At 28.9% G+C, this 19380-nt stretch overlaps 6 protein-coding genes across 7 annotated transcripts; 4 read left to right on the forward strand and 2 right to left on the reverse strand.

The window, feature by feature from the left end:
• The first annotated feature begins 70 nt into the window (after positions 1–70).
• On the forward strand, positions 71–961 carry LOC130447092 (retinol dehydrogenase 13-like). The gene has a single exon (XM_056783750.1). It carries the CDS (start codon positions 71–73, stop codon positions 959–961), a length of 891 nt encoding a protein of 296 aa, XP_056639728.1.
• A 464-nt stretch (positions 962–1425) lies between these two features.
• LOC130446208 (gastrula zinc finger protein XlCGF8.2DB-like) lies at positions 1426–2802 on the forward strand. The gene is made up of 4 exons (XM_056782302.1): positions 1426–1575; positions 1625–2143; positions 2193–2360; positions 2424–2802. Exons 1-4 carry the CDS (start codon positions 1450–1452, stop codon positions 2769–2771), a joined length of 1161 nt encoding a protein of 386 aa, XP_056638280.1. The 5' UTR covers positions 1426–1449; the 3' UTR covers positions 2772–2802.
• Positions 2803–4364: 1562 nt separating this feature from the next.
• On the reverse strand, positions 4365–7628 carry LOC130446207 (gastrula zinc finger protein XlCGF26.1-like). Its single transcript, XM_056782301.1, has 5 exons — positions 7304–7628; positions 6804–7155; positions 6403–6639; positions 5648–5944; positions 4365–5596 (listed from the first exon to the last, which is right to left on the reverse strand). Exons 1-5 carry the CDS (start codon positions 7433–7435, stop codon positions 5064–5066), a joined length of 1551 nt encoding a protein of 516 aa, XP_056638279.1. The 5' UTR covers positions 7436–7628; the 3' UTR covers positions 4365–5063.
• Positions 7629–7887: 259 nt separating this feature from the next.
• Positions 7888–11445, forward strand: LOC130446209 (glycerophosphodiester phosphodiesterase 1). 2 transcript variants are annotated; one of them, XM_056782303.1, is made up of 6 exons: positions 7888–8331; positions 8387–8562; positions 8994–9099; positions 9177–9269; positions 9324–9550; positions 9604–11445. In XM_056782303.1, exons 1-6 carry the CDS (start codon positions 8023–8025, stop codon positions 9761–9763), a joined length of 1071 nt encoding a protein of 356 aa, XP_056638281.1. In that variant the 5' UTR covers positions 7888–8022; the 3' UTR covers positions 9764–11445. The 2 variants fall into 2 exon arrangements, with proteins under 2 accessions (XP_056638281.1, XP_056638282.1); XM_056782304.1 differs by lacking the exon at positions 9177–9269 and having other exon boundaries at positions 7922–8331.
• A 1075-nt stretch (positions 11446–12520) lies between these two features.
• Positions 12521–16595, forward strand: LOC130447094 (major facilitator superfamily domain-containing protein 12-like). The gene is made up of 9 exons (XM_056783751.1): positions 12521–13210; positions 13275–13358; positions 13835–14033; positions 14334–14445; positions 14516–14709; positions 15108–15303; positions 15500–15608; positions 15895–16045; positions 16448–16595. Exons 1-9 carry the CDS (start codon positions 13012–13014, stop codon positions 16593–16595), a joined length of 1392 nt encoding a protein of 463 aa, XP_056639729.1. The 5' UTR covers positions 12521–13011.
• Positions 16596–18010: 1415 nt separating this feature from the next.
• On the reverse strand, positions 18011–19329 carry LOC130446211 (mitotic checkpoint protein BUB3). Its single transcript, XM_056782308.1, has one exon. The coding sequence runs from the start codon at positions 19101–19103 to the stop codon at positions 18108–18110; it is 996 nt and encodes a 331-aa protein (XP_056638286.1). The 5' UTR covers positions 19104–19329; the 3' UTR covers positions 18011–18107.
• Positions 19330–19380: the final 51 nt, after the last annotated feature.

Here is a 19380-nt window from a genome sequence, read left to right on the forward strand (position 1 = left end):
GGTTTTTGTTGTTCAATTTTTTATATTGACTTCTCAATTATCATTAACGTCAAACTTATAACTTTCGACAATGTCCTTAACGGATCCCGTACGAAAAATAGCTCTAGTAACAGGTGCAAATAAAGGACTTGGTTTTGAAATAGCCCTAAAATTATCGCAAAAAAATTTCAAGGTAATTATGGCCGATAAAGATAACCAAACACAGTCTAAAGATAAGATAATTTGTCAGTCGAATAACGATGATATCCATACGTATAACTTAGATTTAGCTTCTTTTGAATCTGTTAAAAATTTTGTCAAACAATTTTCGTCGGATTTAAATAAATTGGACGTTTTAATAAACAACGCTGGTATATTTTGTATGAAGAAGAAAAAAACTGTCGATTGTTTAGATGGCGTTATGCAAGTTAATCATTTAAGCTCGTTTTTATTAACTACCCTTTTGGAGGATAAACTAAAAGCATCTGGTAATTCCAGGATTGTATTTATTACATCCAACGGTTCGATGGCTCATAGAATGTCAGTAGAAAAATTAAAAACCCCGGACTATTTCACCCCACATTTTATTTCCGGCGCTATACATTATTATAACACCAAACTTTGTAATATGATTTCATCGAAAGGTTTTTCGGAAAAATTGAAAGATTTTAACATTACTAGTAATTGCGTTCACCCGGATATGATGAACACGACGTTTCTAACCGCAAATCACTGTGGCGATACAGGATTTTTTTCCAAAATCGAATATTCTGTAGCTAAATGTATAGTTCAAAGTGTTACTAAGGACGTTAAGCAATGTGTGGATGGAGTTTGTTTTCTAGCTACTTCTAATAGAATCAAAAATGTGACCGGGAAATATTTTTACAATTATCAATTACACAGTGAACCTAAAATTTTGGAAAATGAACAGTTTTGTAATGATATTTGGAATGAAACTGAAAAACTAACAGGATTAAAATAATATTATTTCAATAAATTATAAAAAAACTGATGATTCTACTTATTTTTTTTAAACAATTTGATGTTTTCAAATCTATAATATTAAATTTCGTATATGAAACTAAAATGACTGGACTATAATTTAACATCTGTTATAATTACTTTAGTATTTAATCTATAGGTGGTGCTTTAGTAAATAATCGATGAAAATTATCAATATATATATATATATATATATATATATATATATATATATATATATATATATATATATATATATATATATATATATATTGATAATATGTGTATATATATATGTGTGTGTGTGTGTAAAGACATAGAATTTTGAATTATAAGATAGCTGTAATACTATTTTTTCTTATATCAATACCATATCATTATTTATATTAATAAAAATTTGAATCTAAAAATCGATTTAACTCGATTCATATACATCGATGTTTCAGAATCATCGCTGTCAACCATAAAAACATAACCTACATAAACAAAATGGCCGATATATCTGTTTATTTCGACGATTTTTCAAGTATTTGTCGTATTTGTTTAAATAAAGGAAATATACAACCGTTCGCCCAAAACTTATTTACTTTGTATCTATATTTAATAGATAGTCAGGTAATAATTTATAAATTCGTAGAGAAAAAAACTAAAGCATTAGTTCTAGATGAATGAAGATAAATTACCTAAACACGTCTGTATTTATTGTAATGCTAAACTTAAAGACTTTTCTGCTTTTATCGACGAGTGTAAAACAAAAGAACTCATCTTAATTAAAATATACGAGGAACAAATTAATCAAGAAAGTAATTTATCAGATAATGAATCAGATAGGCAAAGTGCGCCAGAAGAGCCCGATTCTTTAAAAGTTACGCGTCCACGTGCAACAATTAAGCGCAAAAACAAAAAAAACGAACCCTACGAATGCAAAATGTGTAATAAAATATTCTATGGAAAATCGTCGTTTGGCAATCACTCTCGAATGCATAAATATAAAAAAGAACCGAAAAAATTTTTGTGTAACTATTGCGGGAAAAATTTCATGAAAAGCTCTCATTTGGAAAGACACATTAGAAGTCATACTGGAATTAAACCGTTCGAATGTGGAAACTGCGGTAAAAGTTTTATCCAAAGCAACGATTTAAAGAGACATCTATTGACGCATACGAGGGAAAAAATATTTCAGGTACGTTTTATAATATGATCCAGTATAAATTTATACTAAAAATTTTCAGTGTAAACATTGTAATAAAGGATTTCATCAAAAATCATGCCTTTCGAATCATATTATGACACATACTAATGAAAAAAACTTTCCCTGCAATTTTTGCGATAAAAAATTCACTATGAAAACGTATCTCAACATACACATGAGGATACATACAGGTCAGAAGTTATTTCAAGTAAGGAAAAGTTTTAAGAATGATTAAAACATTTTTTTATTGTTATGGTATTACTTTTTTCAGTGTACTCATTGTAACAAACAGTTTCACCAGAAAAGTGGTCTAAATAACCACATACTAACCCATACGGGTGAGAAACCGTTCAAATGTACCCAATGTGATAAAACTTTCATACAATCAAATCATCTTAAGGAACATCAGAGAATCCATAGTGGAGAAAAACCCTATATTTGTTCATACTGTGGTAAAAATTTCACTTACAGCAGCACATTAAAAGTTCACTTACGTCAACATACAGGGGAAACACCACACGTATGTTCTTATTGTGGGAAAGGTTATAGGGATTCAAGTAATTTACGGAGACATACCAATAGACATCATAAAAATATAGAAGATAGATGCAAAAAGTGAATTATAATTGAAATAAATATTTTTTTTCACATTTTAGTGTTTTTTTAATATCTTACATAACTTTTTTCATAAATTAAATTAGACATCATAAAAATATAGAAGATAGATGCAAAAAGTGAATTATAATTGAAATAAATATTTTTTTTCACATTTTAGTGTTTTTTTAATATCTTACATAACTTTTTTCATAAATTAAATGTAAATATGAGGGATGACTGATAATTCAATAAATTTTTGTACTTACGTATTAATCCTAATATTTTCGTGAATTTAAAACAATTGGTATAATAACACTATTTATACACTTCAAAAAACCAATTTATTCAAAATTAAATGCACTAGGTTGGATTTTTTTTTTCAATCATGTAATTACTACACTATCTATTATCTTCTGTTAAACTTACTTACAAAAAGCGACGCATTCGCTTTATTATATAAAAGCTGCTTTCATATGAGATATCTAACAGAGCTCAAATACTCATAACACATCGCTATATTTAAATTACAACAAATACGGTGTTCACTCTATGGTGTCTAATTACATACTGAATTTATAAACATTGTAATACCAAGATGGCTGCGCTTGCCCCGCCTATTGCTGTACAAAACTAAAACATGGAATTACTTTCTTAACAGCACTCGTATCAGAAAAATGAATTATAATAAGATTTATTTATTTCAATGGATACATAGTTTTTATTCAATTATAATTAATTTCAAATTAATTTCCATTAATATATAATTTTTTGATAAATAATATGAACTGAAAAAATATTAAAACCTGTAGTTGTTTAAGTGACATTAATGGAACTATAAAATACAAGGAGTGATAGATTAATTAACTGATATTATCGTAAAAACAATCATTCAAACGTTGTGTTGGAACCGTTAAATTAAAAGAATTTTTAATTTAATGATTATGGTTGGACGTAAATATGGCGGCGCTACCCCCGCTAAGTCAAAACTTCAATATGGCCGTTTGTATCAACTTTGATTTATGGTGCGTTCGTGCGATGTAGAAAAGGTTAAAAACATAACATCTTTCGCAAGTAGCATCGGAATTGATATTTAAATAATAAAATTAAGAAGTTTAAGATAAGTAAATGATACCATCATTATTTCATATACGTTAAAGTTTAAAAATAACCTCAAAATATTTCGATTGTCTACATTTATAATCATAAGATAGTTTATTTTCGTGTATTTATACAAGTTTTTTGAACTTAATTCGCCTTTAAAACGAAATATCCGCCTCTAGGTAATCGAGTGATAATAAACTTTGTTTATGAATTTAGGGATAGGTAAATGACCTCACTAATTCTGCATACATATTACATTATATATAAAGGGTTTAATCAATTACATTGTGGTCTACAAAGTCGATTTTACCCATTTCATAAATTTATACTTTGCAGATAACAAAATTTCAACTAATTTTATTATCTATCTCTACTAAAAGTTGATTATCGTGAAAAATGTTTTATTTCTGATTACTAGACATTTTGTAAATGATTCACGGCTTTGTACTGCTCCTCACAGAACACCACTTGTATAAGGAATTATAACGAGTTTTATCCATTTTTATTAACAGATATATAAAAAATACACAAAAAGTTACAAACTAATAGATTTTTCCACTCTATGTAGTTTCTAATTGATCTTTTTTACCTGTTAATGCTGTTTTTCTTCAAGTTTTGATGGTTGATCCCCTTTTTTAATCTTTTAATTTATTAAATATCATCAATCAAAGCCTCAATGATGTTTATCCTCTCTCTATTTTCCAAAAACTTCTTTTGAATTGCTGAGATATCTCAAGAAATTGATTCATAGTCATCACCAGGTTGAATTTAGTTGATTTTTGAACACCTCTCGTATAAGGAAAATTAATTATAACGAGTTTTATCCATTTTTATTAACAGATATATAAAAAAAACACAAAAAATTACAAACTAATAGATTTTTCCACTCTATGTAGTTTCTAATCGATTTTTTTTTACCAGTTGATGCTGTTTTTCTTCAAGTTTTGATGATTGATCCCCTTTTTTAATCTTTTAATTTATCAAATATCATCAATTAAAGCCTCAATGATGCTTATCCACGCTGTATTTTCCAAAAACTTTTGAATTTCCGAGATATCACAAGAAATTGATTCATAGTCATCACCAGATTGAATTTAGTTTATTTTTGAACACCCCTTGTATAAGGAAAATGAATTATAATGAGTTTTATCCATTTTTATTAACAGATATATAAAAAAATACGCAAAAAATTGTTATTTATTTATAAATATCGTCATTTAGAAGTGTAGTTTTCAAAATTATTTTTAATATTATCTAATACCGAATGTACTAATTTGACATGCCTTTTCAAACTTGCCGAATCGTGAAAACCTTTTTGACAAACCATACAAACGTGGGGTTTTTCTTGGGTATGATATCTCATTATATGTTTTTTCAAAGCACTAGAATTGTTGTAGGCCTTGTTACAAATATTACAAACAAATGGATTTTCCCCTGTATGTAATCTATTGTGGACCTTCAAGCTGCTATTCGCAGTAAACGATTTCCCACATATAGTGCATAAGAAAGGTCTCTCGTTTACTTTAGATTTAATTTCGATTTTCATCTCATCTCCTTGAGATTTTTTTTTGGAAATTTTGCAATGGTGTAAAATATGTGTGCTAAGGGAACATTTCGTGAAAAATTGTTTCCCACAATATTGACATTGGAATTCCCTTTGGTCACAATGGATTGTCGTATGTCGTTTCAAATCGCCATTTTGAACAAAAGCTTTGTTGCAAATTTTACAAACAAATGGACGTTCACCTGTAAGAAATTAAAATGTATCTGGTGTATAAATACGGAAAACCCTCTTACCTGTGTGGATTCTAACGTGTCTCTGTAAATGAGAATGTTTTTGAAACATCTTGTTGCAAATGGTGCAGCAAAAGATTTTTTTACTATTTGTATGCGTTCTCAAATGAGTTCCATAACCATGTTTACTGAGTATTTTATCACAAAATGAACATTTTATCTTTTGCAAACGATCAGACAAGTTTTTTTCATCGTTATTAATGATATCCTCTTCTGTGACGTGTTTTTCTTTATGTTTTTTAAGACTAGTAGAACTTCGATAACCTTTATTACAAACCGAGCAAATATACGGGGTTTCTCCTAATAATAACACTGTTTAGTAATAAATAGATATAAGCTACCCTTCGAAAGTTTGTACCCACCCCTTTCATGTTATCTAGTTAAGGTCGAAACGAGACGGTGTCTTACTTTATACGAGGGCATTTTGATATTTTGTCTGAAATGATACTGGGAAAAGTTTATGAGGCTGTACAAGAAAACTTGTATTTGACTGGTAACAAGTTTCAGAACTCATTATTTCATACTTTCAACCCCCATATCTCAATGACACCAACGTTTAGGACAATGTCAATTTATTTATGGTTAGAACGGTTAGAAGTTTTTTTCAAAATTTGAGCTCAATATTCCCATTATTTTGATCTGTATGAATTTTTGAGTGATAACAAGTTTTACAACTATTTTTCTTTGTTGTGTGTATCAGTCAAACTATAGGGTGGGCAAAAACTTTGGCCAGTGGTGCATAAATTTTGATTATTTACCTGTGTGAAGTCTTGTGTGGATAATGAGACTTCCGAGGTAAGGAAAATCTTTTTCGCAGTGTTCGCATTTAAATGGTCTTTCACCAGTATGTGTTTTTTTATGGCTTTCTAAAGCATATATTGAACTTAAAACTCGATCACATTCTTCACATTTATATTTAACACTTTTAACTTGAAATTCTTTTATTCTTTTATGCATTTTGTTGTGTTTGAGTAAAGCAATGTTTGTACTAAATACTAAAACAAACATTTTTTACCAAGATATTCATTTATATCAAGTGTGATTGATAAACAAATGCAACTACTGTCCTTTTAGAATCAAAATCAAATAAAAAAATTCTTATTTGAAAAAAAAATATTCTATCATATATAAATTAAAAACATATAGTTCAAAAACTTACATTTTCCACAAATTTCACATTTTAAATCACACGAATTCTTGTTGGAAATGATGTTTACTGAAACTTTTTGGTTCAAGTGCTGTTTCACATGATGGATCAGTAATTTTTTATTGGTAAATGTCACTTTACAAATATCACATTCGAATACTGTAAGTGGTTTTTGATCTTCGTCTTCTTTTACGTGATAGTCGATTTTAGCCCAATCTTCAGATAATTTAACATTACCTTGATCTAATGCCCCAATTAAAAGGGAATGATTGACTATAGACTGTTCTATGAATTGCGATATATTTTCTAATTGGTTCAAACAGTTTTTGCAAATATTTTTTGGCAATAGATCGTTTTCTACAACCTAAATATTATAATTGAGTATAAATGACCAAAATAGATTGTAATATCAAAAAATCCAAAAAACACCTTTGAAAAATGATATAAAAAATTATATTACGATAAAGAGGTAGGGTAGCAATAATTTTACTTAATATTAACTGATTAAATACCTTTATATTCGTAATATTGTTAAAAACTTTGCGGATATTGATAGAAATAAACGGTAACAAATCACTGGTTGATAGACATATTCTACATATTGTTGGAAATTCATCAACAGATACGGTTCTATTTCTATCCATTGCACAAATTTCTTCAGTTTTATTATATAAACTTTTAAATATTTTATTACAACTGTTTGTATAAAAAATATATTAAAGGTTATGGTATTTTTTTCTTTTCAAACTTCTTTTTTATATATGTCATTTTTACCTAGACCATAGATAAATGTAATTTGATTTGTCAATGTATTCTCACCATGGACATTGTAATTCTAGAATGCTGAACATATATAATTTCTATATTAAAAAGTTGTGCCAATAATTCTATAAAGCCTATGTTTTAAACCATAGAGTTTTACATTAATATCTCTGAGTTAAATACGTTAATTTAATATAATTTCTACTTTCACTAAAATTTTTGACATTTTTTATATTTAATCTCGTATAAGAAAGGTAAATAGCAGTTTACTTACTATAACAATAATTATCATCAAATTAACAACTATATTTATGATTTGAAATATCTTACTTTTAGTTTATCTATGATTTAAACTGTCAAATGTAGAAACGAAAATGTCATAATAAAAGTATTCGCTGCAATGGTCCAGAGTATGAATATTGGCTAAATAAAAATTTTAATATCTAAAATTCCAGTGAACAATATAAAAATGAAAACAGATTTTTTCTACTTAATCCCCAGTGCATTAACAATCGTCTATGCTACTTACGGTAGTTGGTTCCTCATTTCGGAAATTTTTACTACTTTAATGCCATTAACTTTGATATTTACCGGAGCATTAGTTTGTTTAGTTTTTATATTTAGAATACCACCTCCTACTACGGCTTCCGTTGAAGCTGTTTTGGGAAAAATTATTGAAGATCCTGTTGGGGACAACAACGGTTTTGTTATAAAAACTATAGCTCACAGAGGAGCGGGTTTAGATGCACCGGAAAATACCATAGAAGCTTTCAAAAAAGTGAGTGCACTATACAAATTTATCAATAATAAGAGTAAATATTATATATTTATAGTGTCACGAAAAAGGTTGTGATATAATAGAATTAGATGTATGTCTTACGGCGGATCAAGTTCCGATAGTTTTTCACGATTCCGATTTAGAAAGAATGGCCGATATGAATGTTTTAATCAAAAATATAAAGTATGAAGATTTAGCAAACATCGACATATCCGTAAAACATGCATACAGGTAATTAAAAGCTTTTCATCTATTTTTATACACATTTAATGGAATTAATCATTAACAAGGGCGTAGCTACAATTTTATTTTGGGGAGTTATAACAGCTTCATTGGGATAACTTAACTTACACCTGGAAATGGAGAATGTGTGGAAAAAATATCTTTTTGTATCATATTAGTACTTCTTCATCAATGATACTTCTGGAAACTGGTTGTTGATGAATCTGCTTTTGAGGTGGACTATTAAGTCGTCTAATGATGGACGAAAATTGTTTTTCTCCACTATTAGGACTCAAAAACCTTTGTCTAACAGTGTTGCATCAATATTCACAGGCACTAGTAGAGTGTTATAGGGTTTACCCCCTTGTGCTTGGGTATTATATAAAAAAAAGCTTCTCGCCCTAATTCATTCATAATTTTTAATCAACTTTTTTTAACAGAGATTCATTTCCTAACGCTCATGTACCAACTTTAGAACAAGCTGTACAACAAATGCTCGGGATGGGGCAAAGAATATTTATTGATATTAAAGAACCTAACAGTAAGGTAAATTGATGAATTAACAATTTAATACAATAATTTCTTGATAATTTAGGGATCTAAGATAACATAATAACTTTTAGATTGTCCCTTTGATTATAAAAATCTTCGAAAAATATCCAGAATTAAAAACTAAAGCTGTTGTGACATCATTTTTTCCTAATATAATATATTTAGTAAGTTTTTCCACCCTTATAATTCGAAAAATGTTATTATAACAATTTTTATAGATACGAAGAAGCTCGCCGGATATTATTGGATGTTTAGCATGGAAAGCGGATAATTTCAGACATAGTAGTTTGAAAAATTCGACTTTTTGTAATACGAAGCAAATGAAAGTACTAAAAAACGCTCTATTTTGGATTTTAGACTGCCTCCACTCATGGGCATTGCCCAGAATCACATACTATGTCTTAGGATTGTCGGTTATTTTGTTACACAAAGATTTGGTTTGTAGGTAAGTGTGATTTTGATTAATATAATCGTTTTTTTTATTAACAATCTTTTCAGTGAAACGATTCGAAATTGGCGGTCGAAAGGGGTGAGAGTTATAGTTTGGACTGTTAATAGTCCAATTGAAAAGCAATATATGTATCGTACACTTAAAATACCTTATTTGACAGATACACTTACAGGTGAAACAACCGTGCATAGTACTATGCAAAGTTAATTTGATAATTTCTATTTTTAGTAATATTTTCAAGTATCTAGTATCTTGTAGGTATTTTTTTCTATATTTAATTAGAAAAATTGTGAAAAAAACACTTTATGTGACATTTTTTTGATTTTATGACTATTATTGACACTATTTTGACCTATACTTTGAAACAGATTTAAAACAGTGACATTTGGAAAATTCTTAGTGTTATTAGAAAGCTATTTAAAAAAATGTTTGTTTAATTTTTCTTTAAAGTTCTGATTGATTTACTGTTGTGAAAAGCCTCCAAATCAGTGAGGATCTGCTATTTTTAGGGGGTTTTAAGAAATTTGGAAAATTTTTGGTAGCTTCTTTAAATCGTGTTAGTGGCTTAATTTTAAATTTACTTTTGAATTGTTTCATAGAAAATTTGTTTTTTTGATTATAATGACTCTTTTATCGTTTTAATCACTATTTATTTACATAATCTCACTTCTGATACCAAATATTTCACTATTTATCTAATATTTGCAGCACTATTTGTCCATTTTCACTAATTTACAATTTAAATGTTTTTTTTTCACTATTTATTCACAAAATCCTACCTTTAGCACCAATATAACATTCATTTATTCACGTAGCACCATTTATGGTCGTCCCTTGATGAATTTTTTCACTATTTGAAGCAAAATTTGTCAATTTTCACTTATTTCCAATTTACATGGTTTAGAATCACTATTTATCTATGAAACCCCACTTTTGTCACCAATATAACGTCCATTTATTCACATGGCACAATTTATGGTCATCCCTTGATGAATTTTGTCACTATTTGTCCATTTCCACTAATTTTCAATGTAATTATTTTGATTTACTATTTACGTACAAAATTCCACTTTTAACACCAATGTAACTTTTCTATTACATTATTTAAATATCACTATTTATGGTTTACTCTCGCTGAATTTAACATTAATGTGGCACAATTTTAAATTTACAAACTATTTAACACACCTGACAGTATTTTTTGTAACACATAATGAATACCACCAGAAATTCCTCCTTATTTCAGTAAATGATGAAATTTCTAATATCCAGACAGTTTTTACAAATTTCTTAACTCTATTTTTTATACCCACCAGTTTTTTATGCATTTTTATAAAGACTGTGGTGTTTCACACGTTCATTATTCCACACATTCAGTCCAAAAACAGCATTTATTTCCTTTAACGTTCCTATTTAGTTTTATATTGACCCTAAAGATTTTCTTCAGCTTATTTTTGCCTTATATATTGTCGGAGACTGCAGTTGATAGTCTTCATAGGGAAATTTGTTAATTTTCTAATTATAACAACCTTTATCGACATTTTTCTACCACAAATATCAAAAATAATTTTTTTATTATTTTCCGATGTTAGAACAGTTGCCTCAATATCTTATTAATTTTTTGGCAAAATTTGTTCAATTTAAGTATATTTTGATGTATCGATCTCGAGAAACGTAAACTTGCCATTTAAACTATATATTTAGTACTAAAAAATTGGTTTTAAAGAGCAAAAGTTTTATTACTAAGAAAAGCTACAAAATTTTAGTATACACACTATAATTAGGCCCATATAATTATTTTTTAATTAAAAATTTGAGTGTATGTGAATATTTTGAATTTAATTTTTAATATCAAATATGTTTATGTGAATTAAAGTACTTCTCAATTAGTTGTTTGTATTTTTTCCAATTTTACCTCAATACACAATCTAATTAGATAAAAATGATTAATATTTCACCATAAATATGAAGAAATGTACGCTACCTTCGAAATTATTCGTCAGCTGCAATAGAAAATCTACATTTCACGAAATTGTGTCCCTAAATAAATTTTTTTGGAATCATCGATTATTTCACGTATTTTTTTTTCACTAATTACACGATTTAATAATTCTAGTCATCATAAAATCTTATAAAATCATCTAAACTGTTAGTCGAGTCGTATTGACTAGGACCTGTGCACTGGAATAGGAGAAGTTCAGGACGATTTTCAACGCCATCTATGTTACCGGCTCACATCTAAAAGCTTACTTTTTGGTGTTTTATTTTTGAATGTTTGTCAATCTGGATTCTGAAGCTAAATTGCAATCATGCATCGAGAAACAACCAAGATTATTGAATGAACAACGTCCATCTTGCAAACGTGTATAAAATCTTTGCAAAGTTGTTTGATTATTAGCTATTTGCATTTTTGTGCATTTGAAAGTTATTATTTGTTGCGAATTGTGCTGTCGTGTTTACCGAGGCCTGCTGTGTACCAGGATGCACGAATAAGTAAGCGATAAGGTGAGAGTAATATTTACTAAGTAACAGAGATGGCGTTGAAAATCGTCCTGAACTTCTATGTAGTGCACAGGCCCTGCCTGTTTGACTATTTTGTAACTTGTCAGTTGATTAACATGAACTTAGCAACGTTCGACTTCGAAAGAAGAAAAACGTTACCAGACTATACAGTTACTTGCTTTGTTATTTCTTGGGTTGATTTTAATGATTCCAGAAGAAATAAAACGCGTTTTCAATGCTTTTATGGTTTGGAAATAATATCATAATTTTTAATGAGAATTTGTTTCGAATGAATCCGAAACTTCTCTTCCGAAAATCTATTAATGCTTTAAAAAAAAAAAAATGGGAAAGTAATCGAAATATCTATGATTCGAATCGATTTTTGACAAATTTCAATAAAACGGATCGAAAATTCTTTTAAAAAACAGAAAAATCGGAAAGTAATCGAAATATTTTTATGATTCTAATCGATGTTCGACAAGTTTGAATAAAGAAATCGAAAATTATCTGAAAAGAAAGAAGAATCGGAATTTAATCGAATACCTCTATGATTCTAATCGATTTTTGACAAGTTTCAGTAAAGAAATCGAAAATCCCCACTGGATAGTTCTAATAGATATTTCGCTGGAGAGAATATGAAGATTTAATTCTTTACCTTTTTATGATCCAAAAAAATACGACAAATGTTATCAAAAAATCGAAAAATATATCGTATCTAACGCCCTTAATAGTGTATACACTTTGTTCTCGCATCATTCAATAGTTCAGTAACACATAATATTTGTAAAATGATACTTTGTATCCATTTCACTCATATAGTAGGTATAATATTTCAACTATAAGAGGTAAATGTACGAAAGAAACCTTAGTAAATACATCATTTTAGTTTTATTACTTGAAACAGAACAAACCTCCAGAACATAGAATATCAATTACTGTTTTGAATTAAAACAATGAATGGATATGAAAAAAACATGTTTTTCGAGGATAGATCCAATAGATTTTGTTGTTTACCCTTTCAAAAATTAAGTTACGGTTTGGGGCACATATTCAACGATCTCTGTGCGGCAATGTGGTTCAGTTATACGTTGTTTTACCTACAAGTTGTGCTCGATATGGAATCAACGACAGCGGGAATGCTCTTAATGATAGGTACGTCTCCTAATTTATCCTCCTGATCCTGATAAATTAGGTCACATTCTTGCTTGTTTTCTAGGACAAATTGTTGATTCATTAGCAACACCAGCTGTGGGATATTGTATTGATTATACCAAACATCGACGACTTTGGCATTTGGGAGGTACGTTTTTATGTATATAAGCAATATTACTTACATGAAAATTAAAAGATAACATCACTATAATCGTTTCTCTATCGAAGGTTTTATTGGATAATTTTTCATTTTAAAACAAAAAAATTGAAAGGGTACGTCTATTTTTTCAACATGTCAAAATTGTCGTTATTTTATAGACAAATTATTTACGTATAGGTTCAATATAAACATAGAAAAACTATAATAATTAAACTTAAAATGTACCTTTTTCCAATTTAATACATACTTAATTATTCTATTCTTCGATCATATTTGAGAAAATATGGACAAGTAAACTAATAAATTAAAGTATTAGTAATTAAAACGGTAATGATATCTAGCACATGAATCTAAAATAAGAGAAGACGACATTCATGTTCTGTGATTGACATTCAAATTCAAACTAACGCAGCTACTCGCATAGTTGCCGAGTTTTTTTTTATAAAATAACGTTTATTTTCCAGGAACAATAGCCGTTACTATAGGATTTTCTTTAATATTTTCTTTGAAACCAGATAGTTTCACGCTATCAATTATTTTATATTACATCACAGGTATATTTCTTTTTCAAATCGGTTGGGCAACTGTACAAATATCGCATTTGTCTATTATACCCGAGATTTCAAGAAGTTATAAACATAGTTCAGATTTAACAGCAATAAGGTAATAATATAACAGTACTAAAGTTTGAAGTTATAAATTTAAAATTATTACGTTCAAAAATATATCTTTTCGTGTTAATTAGTGATTTCATAAACTGTAAATAATAAAACTTCTACGCTTTTTGTGTAGACTATGTTCTATTTAGACTTGTGTCATTTTTCTTCTTTTTTAAAATTTAATATTTCTATGATGAGAAGGATATCAGCTAGTCACTCTGTGTGTAGATCTTTTCTTTATAAATATTTTGAATTATTTTGTATTAACTCTGTATTATGAAAACGATAAATGAATTTTTTTAAGGTACATAGCCTCAGTGTGTTGTAACATCTGTGTTTATTCAATAACACTAATGATTCTTAAAAATGATGAAACGAAAGACAGTATAGGTCCAAACGATTTTTATAAATTCAAGGTCAGTAGTAAAAACAATAAAATTAAATAATTAATTCACCTCCATAATTATATATTTAATTAAATTGTAGGAAATAGCCGTTTCTATCATATTTATTGGTTTATTATCGTCTATGTTATTTTATTGTGGATTGCTCGGTAAATACGATCAAGAATATGAGCCTTTATTGAGAGATGAAATAGTCGATATAGAAATGGTCGAATTACATGGGATGAATCAAAAACATTTTCTTAAACAAGCCATAATTTACTGCGTATCTATAATGTAAGCCTCTACATTTCAATTCTTGAGCTACATCATACCCAACGTGAGCAGAGTATAAACCCTAATGTAGGCAACTATTCAAAATAAAAAAAATTTTGTAGTAATTTTAGTTCACAGTTATTATCGTAAATAAATTAATAATTAATAAACATTTTAATGATAAAATTTTGGAGTACAATGACTTACTATTATAATTCAAATAAGGTGTTGAAAATTATTGCTAACTCTTAGATTCTACTCTAATCACTCAATACAATATTAAACATTTCTTCTGTTGATTTTCATTTTATCTATGATCCAAATGTCACATATATATGACGTTGTAGCTGCTTTAATTCTTATCACTAATGTTAACCTCAAATATCATATTTAAAAATGAATTCTAATAAAAATTTTAGGTACATGTGTTCAAGATTATTTACGACTTTAAATTTGATATACATGCCGTTATATATAGAAGAACGTGGTTCTTTAAATGATATTGGGAAAGATCGAATAAGACAAACGGTAGCTAGCATTCCTTTAACTTCTTATTTAACTTCATTCGTTACATCTCTATTGCTCAAATGTCTGGTTGGTATTGTAAGTGATAAGGTAATTGATATTTTCATTCCACATTCGATTGAAAACTGATCAGTAATGATCACAATCAGTTTACTAGAACCCACTGGAAATTGACAGTTTCACTCACAGAACATACCCTAAGGTATGTTTGAATTTATGTTTGAATTTATTTTTTTAGCGCGAAATTTAAAATATAAAATTTTCGTTATTTGTTTTGTTATTATAGATAACTTATTGTTTTGGGTCGATAATTGGTTTGGTAACGTCAATATGGATAGGAGTAGGACTATCAACAAAAACTGATTTAGAACTTTACAGTATCGCAGCATTACTAGGTAAAATAAAAGTTGTTATAAAACCAATTGCTTTTATATCATTTATTTTGTGTCATACACGGCGCACCAAAAGTACCGTGTTCGGATATCTGTATATCTGAAACTAATGAAATGACTTTAAATTGTTTAGCTGGCCACACACGTTCAATTACATCAAATTGAGTCACATTTGTAGTATAATAAAAGACACTGTGTAATTAATACATGAAAAGTAATTTCAAACGAAATTTCACCAAACTTATATTATTTGTCTAATTTTTCCACGTGTATGTTTATAATTTTAAAGGTGTTACTGGATCAACAACTATGGTTTCTAGCCTGTGTCTAACGGCTAATTTCGTGAAAACCAATGGGATTGGTGGGGGCATGGTATACAGTTTTGTAACTTTCACAGATAAACTTATATCTGGATCGGTTGTTTTCATAGTTCAACACTTGTAAGTATATTGATCATACACCGATAGATTTATACGTTTTCAAATTTACACTAGTGTAGTGTACCATTACAATATCCGTTCGTTTCAATTGGTTCCAATCAGATCATCCGTAATATTTCGTTGCATTATTTAACTCAATCAATTATTAACTTATTTACATTATTTTAAACAATGTTCTAATTTAAAAAGTTATAAATATCCATTTAATCCAATAATTAGAGCAGTTTAAAGTTTTATTATGTATTATTAATACCTGTTTTGTTTCGATTCAAGATTTATTAGTGACAAATGACAATTGACAGTTAGATCGGTGGACAATTTTTAAAAATTTCATCTGATTTATAGTAAATTTTGATATCTAGTAATGACTGAGAGCAATTTGCAATGATTATTTTCTTTTAGACAGTGTGCTTCTCGAAATTCATGTCCATATTTCTATAAACACGCCTTGACGTTTATTTGTGCATCGGTTTCTTTAATAGCAATATTAGCTTTAATCTCATTACATATCAAAAACAGAAGAGGAATGCATTTATTAACAACATCGTAACAAATTTATAGTGTGTGTCACATTAAATAATTTTTGAAATATAATTTGTTTTATTTTAATAGACATTATCGCAAAAATTCTGGCTGTTTACTTATGATATATAATGATAGTAAATAATACGTTCATTTATTTATCTAATTCGTATATTGAACTCGTGACCTACTACTAATGACCTTTAGTTCATTTTTTCACGAATAGGTGACATCACGAGTATTATATTTGTATTTAAGACAATGTGGTATTTAAATCACAGTATAAATAATAATATTGCATAATAAATTTTCTTTGATTTTTAATATTAATTCTTTAGTGGTATCTGTTTAATATTAATTTCATGTTCTTGATTTTAGGTCTTTTCGGATTTAAAATTAGTTTCTTCTATAATTTTTTAAATACATATAGATAAAAATTAACGTTTCGACCAATTTTAAGTCTATATGATATTGACACTGATAATTTGCGTATTTATAATAATCAATAGATCACCTACATCATGAATATCAAAATAAGAATTAAATCAAAATAGAAATTAAAGTTAATATTAAATTGTGAACAACATAAAACAAAATCATTTGTGAGGAAGGTCAAGGTTTTATATAAATTCGTTAAAATGAACATAACCTCACCTCAGCGTACGTCGAAAATATGAAAAACATCGTAACGTGCCGGGTGCATTGTGTATATGAAGTAAAATTAAAAAATGTCAGTTTAACACTACGTTTCTAAAGAATTTTTCTTCTTATCTAAATTATAAGTGATTGAAAGACTGATGGAAGTACGTCTTGTTGATTTTCCGAGAATAAACACGAAACTGTTGAGTAGCTTTGCAAGAATAAAAAAAATGAATGAAATGAATCAATAGTGTTGAACAGAATGCGTGAAACTTACATGTAGGTACACAGTGCTACCCGAAATTGGTTTTTTCTATGTAAAAAGCAACAAATATAGCTGTTTACACAGGCTAGTACTTTTGCAGACGAATTCTGTGTTCATGAGCCACGTCTATCTGTCGAGTAGGTCTTGCAAATACTGCTCTAGGCGTTATTATGTTGGACAGCTCAGAAGAGCATCTGCCATGGTAGTATCGGTAGAATAGTGAATTCGGCGACCTTTTTATTATGCTCTAAGCTCAGTCAACTATAAATCGAATTGCTCTCTTCTGTATTGAGACGAGCATCCTCAGGGGGTCGAGCTCTAAATGTGCGACCAAAGAAACTCGAATCAGCTTTTTGGTCTTAAAGAGGGCTCTAAGTTCTTGTAAAGCTACCTTGACTAAATCGGTCACGTGACTATGACAGGATTTATTTCTTCCAGCCTCAACACCCAACAAGTGAATTTACGATGATGGTAACATTTTATCTCCAGAAAAAAGGAGTTTTTCTTCTACTTGGAGAAAATAAATGATCACAATAATCGAATTTTTCATTTTATTTCAAAATACAGACACCAAAAGAATGGTTTTTACAAAAGTTACAAATATATTCACTATTTACGGACTTAATAAATAAAATATCAACCTTGTGAAACATATTTGGGTTTCGTTTCTTGATCAGTCACTGTTCTAATATAAATAACGTCCTCAGGCATAGGATCAGGTAAATTTTCTTCTCCTAGAAAATACGAACATGCAATCGCTAGTACCGCGCCATTATGGCTGAAACTCAGCGATGTTATCGAGGTATGGTACTGATGGAACTGACATAACCGTTTCTTATTAAAACCATCCCAAATATTAACATAACCGTCAGATCCACCGGTGGCGAAGGTATTATAAGCCGGATGGAAACTGATGGCATTTACAGGATAAATTTTTTCCATACCGTCTTCTTTGATCCTGTGACATTTGAACGCGTATTTTTTCTTCTGTACATCCGGGTGTGTGTCTAAATAATCCACAGCTACTCTACCTTCTATGCTGCTCAGGACATAACCTTGTTTATTTGGGAAACATTTTATAGCTCTAGTTTGATATTTTAAGTTCGATTCGCGTTTTTGCATAGTGTAAGCCATATTTCTAATGTCCCACACCAAGATTTTTCTCAAGGCTGTCCCAACTATAAACTTGTCTCCACAAACGCTCATAGTGTAAACTCTTTCACCTTGATTGTAAGTACCGTTACACATTGGTGTTCGAGGGTCCCATATTTTGACATGATGATCCCAGCTTCCACTTAAGATCGCGTTCACTTCACTACAATAGTCTACACATTTTATTGGTCCGGCGTGAGTTCCGACTGTGCTCTCTTTTGTGGCATTAAAATCAAATGATTTTAAAGTTGCGTCTAAGCCTCCACTGTAAGAATGTACGGCGTCGGTAAAACAACAGTCTAGTACTGCAGCATCATGGGAATACTTGTGTCTCAAATTATTAGCTAGTACATCGTATAGTCTTACATTTCCATCCCAGGAACTGGCTAATAAAAATTGATTGGTGTTTGGACCAAATTTAACTGAGGAAATTGCGTCTTCTGGTGCCGATTTCAGTTTATATTCGATTTGCGATTTCATTTTTATAAAAATATACTGTTTGTAATAAATATTTAGTTCGTTCTTCTTTTTTATTGGTTAAAAGCTGATTAATGAACTACAGAGAACAAAAAATGGCCCCTTCGTACTGGCAGCACTTTAACCTTAATATATAGAAGAGAATTCTTCTTTTTTAATAATTTATTTTGTAACCATTACAATGCATTCCCTAGGATTTACTTAAATATTATCATCAATTGATATCCTTAAAATCGTCATAAGTATAAAATTAAAGTTTAAAAATATATTTTCCTTTTTT

This window comes from Diorhabda sublineata, chromosome 7 (assembly GCF_026230105.1).
Source record: "Diorhabda sublineata isolate icDioSubl1.1 chromosome 7, icDioSubl1.1, whole genome shotgun sequence".
Classification (NCBI taxonomy): Eukaryota; Metazoa; Arthropoda; class Insecta; order Coleoptera; family Chrysomelidae; genus Diorhabda; species Diorhabda sublineata.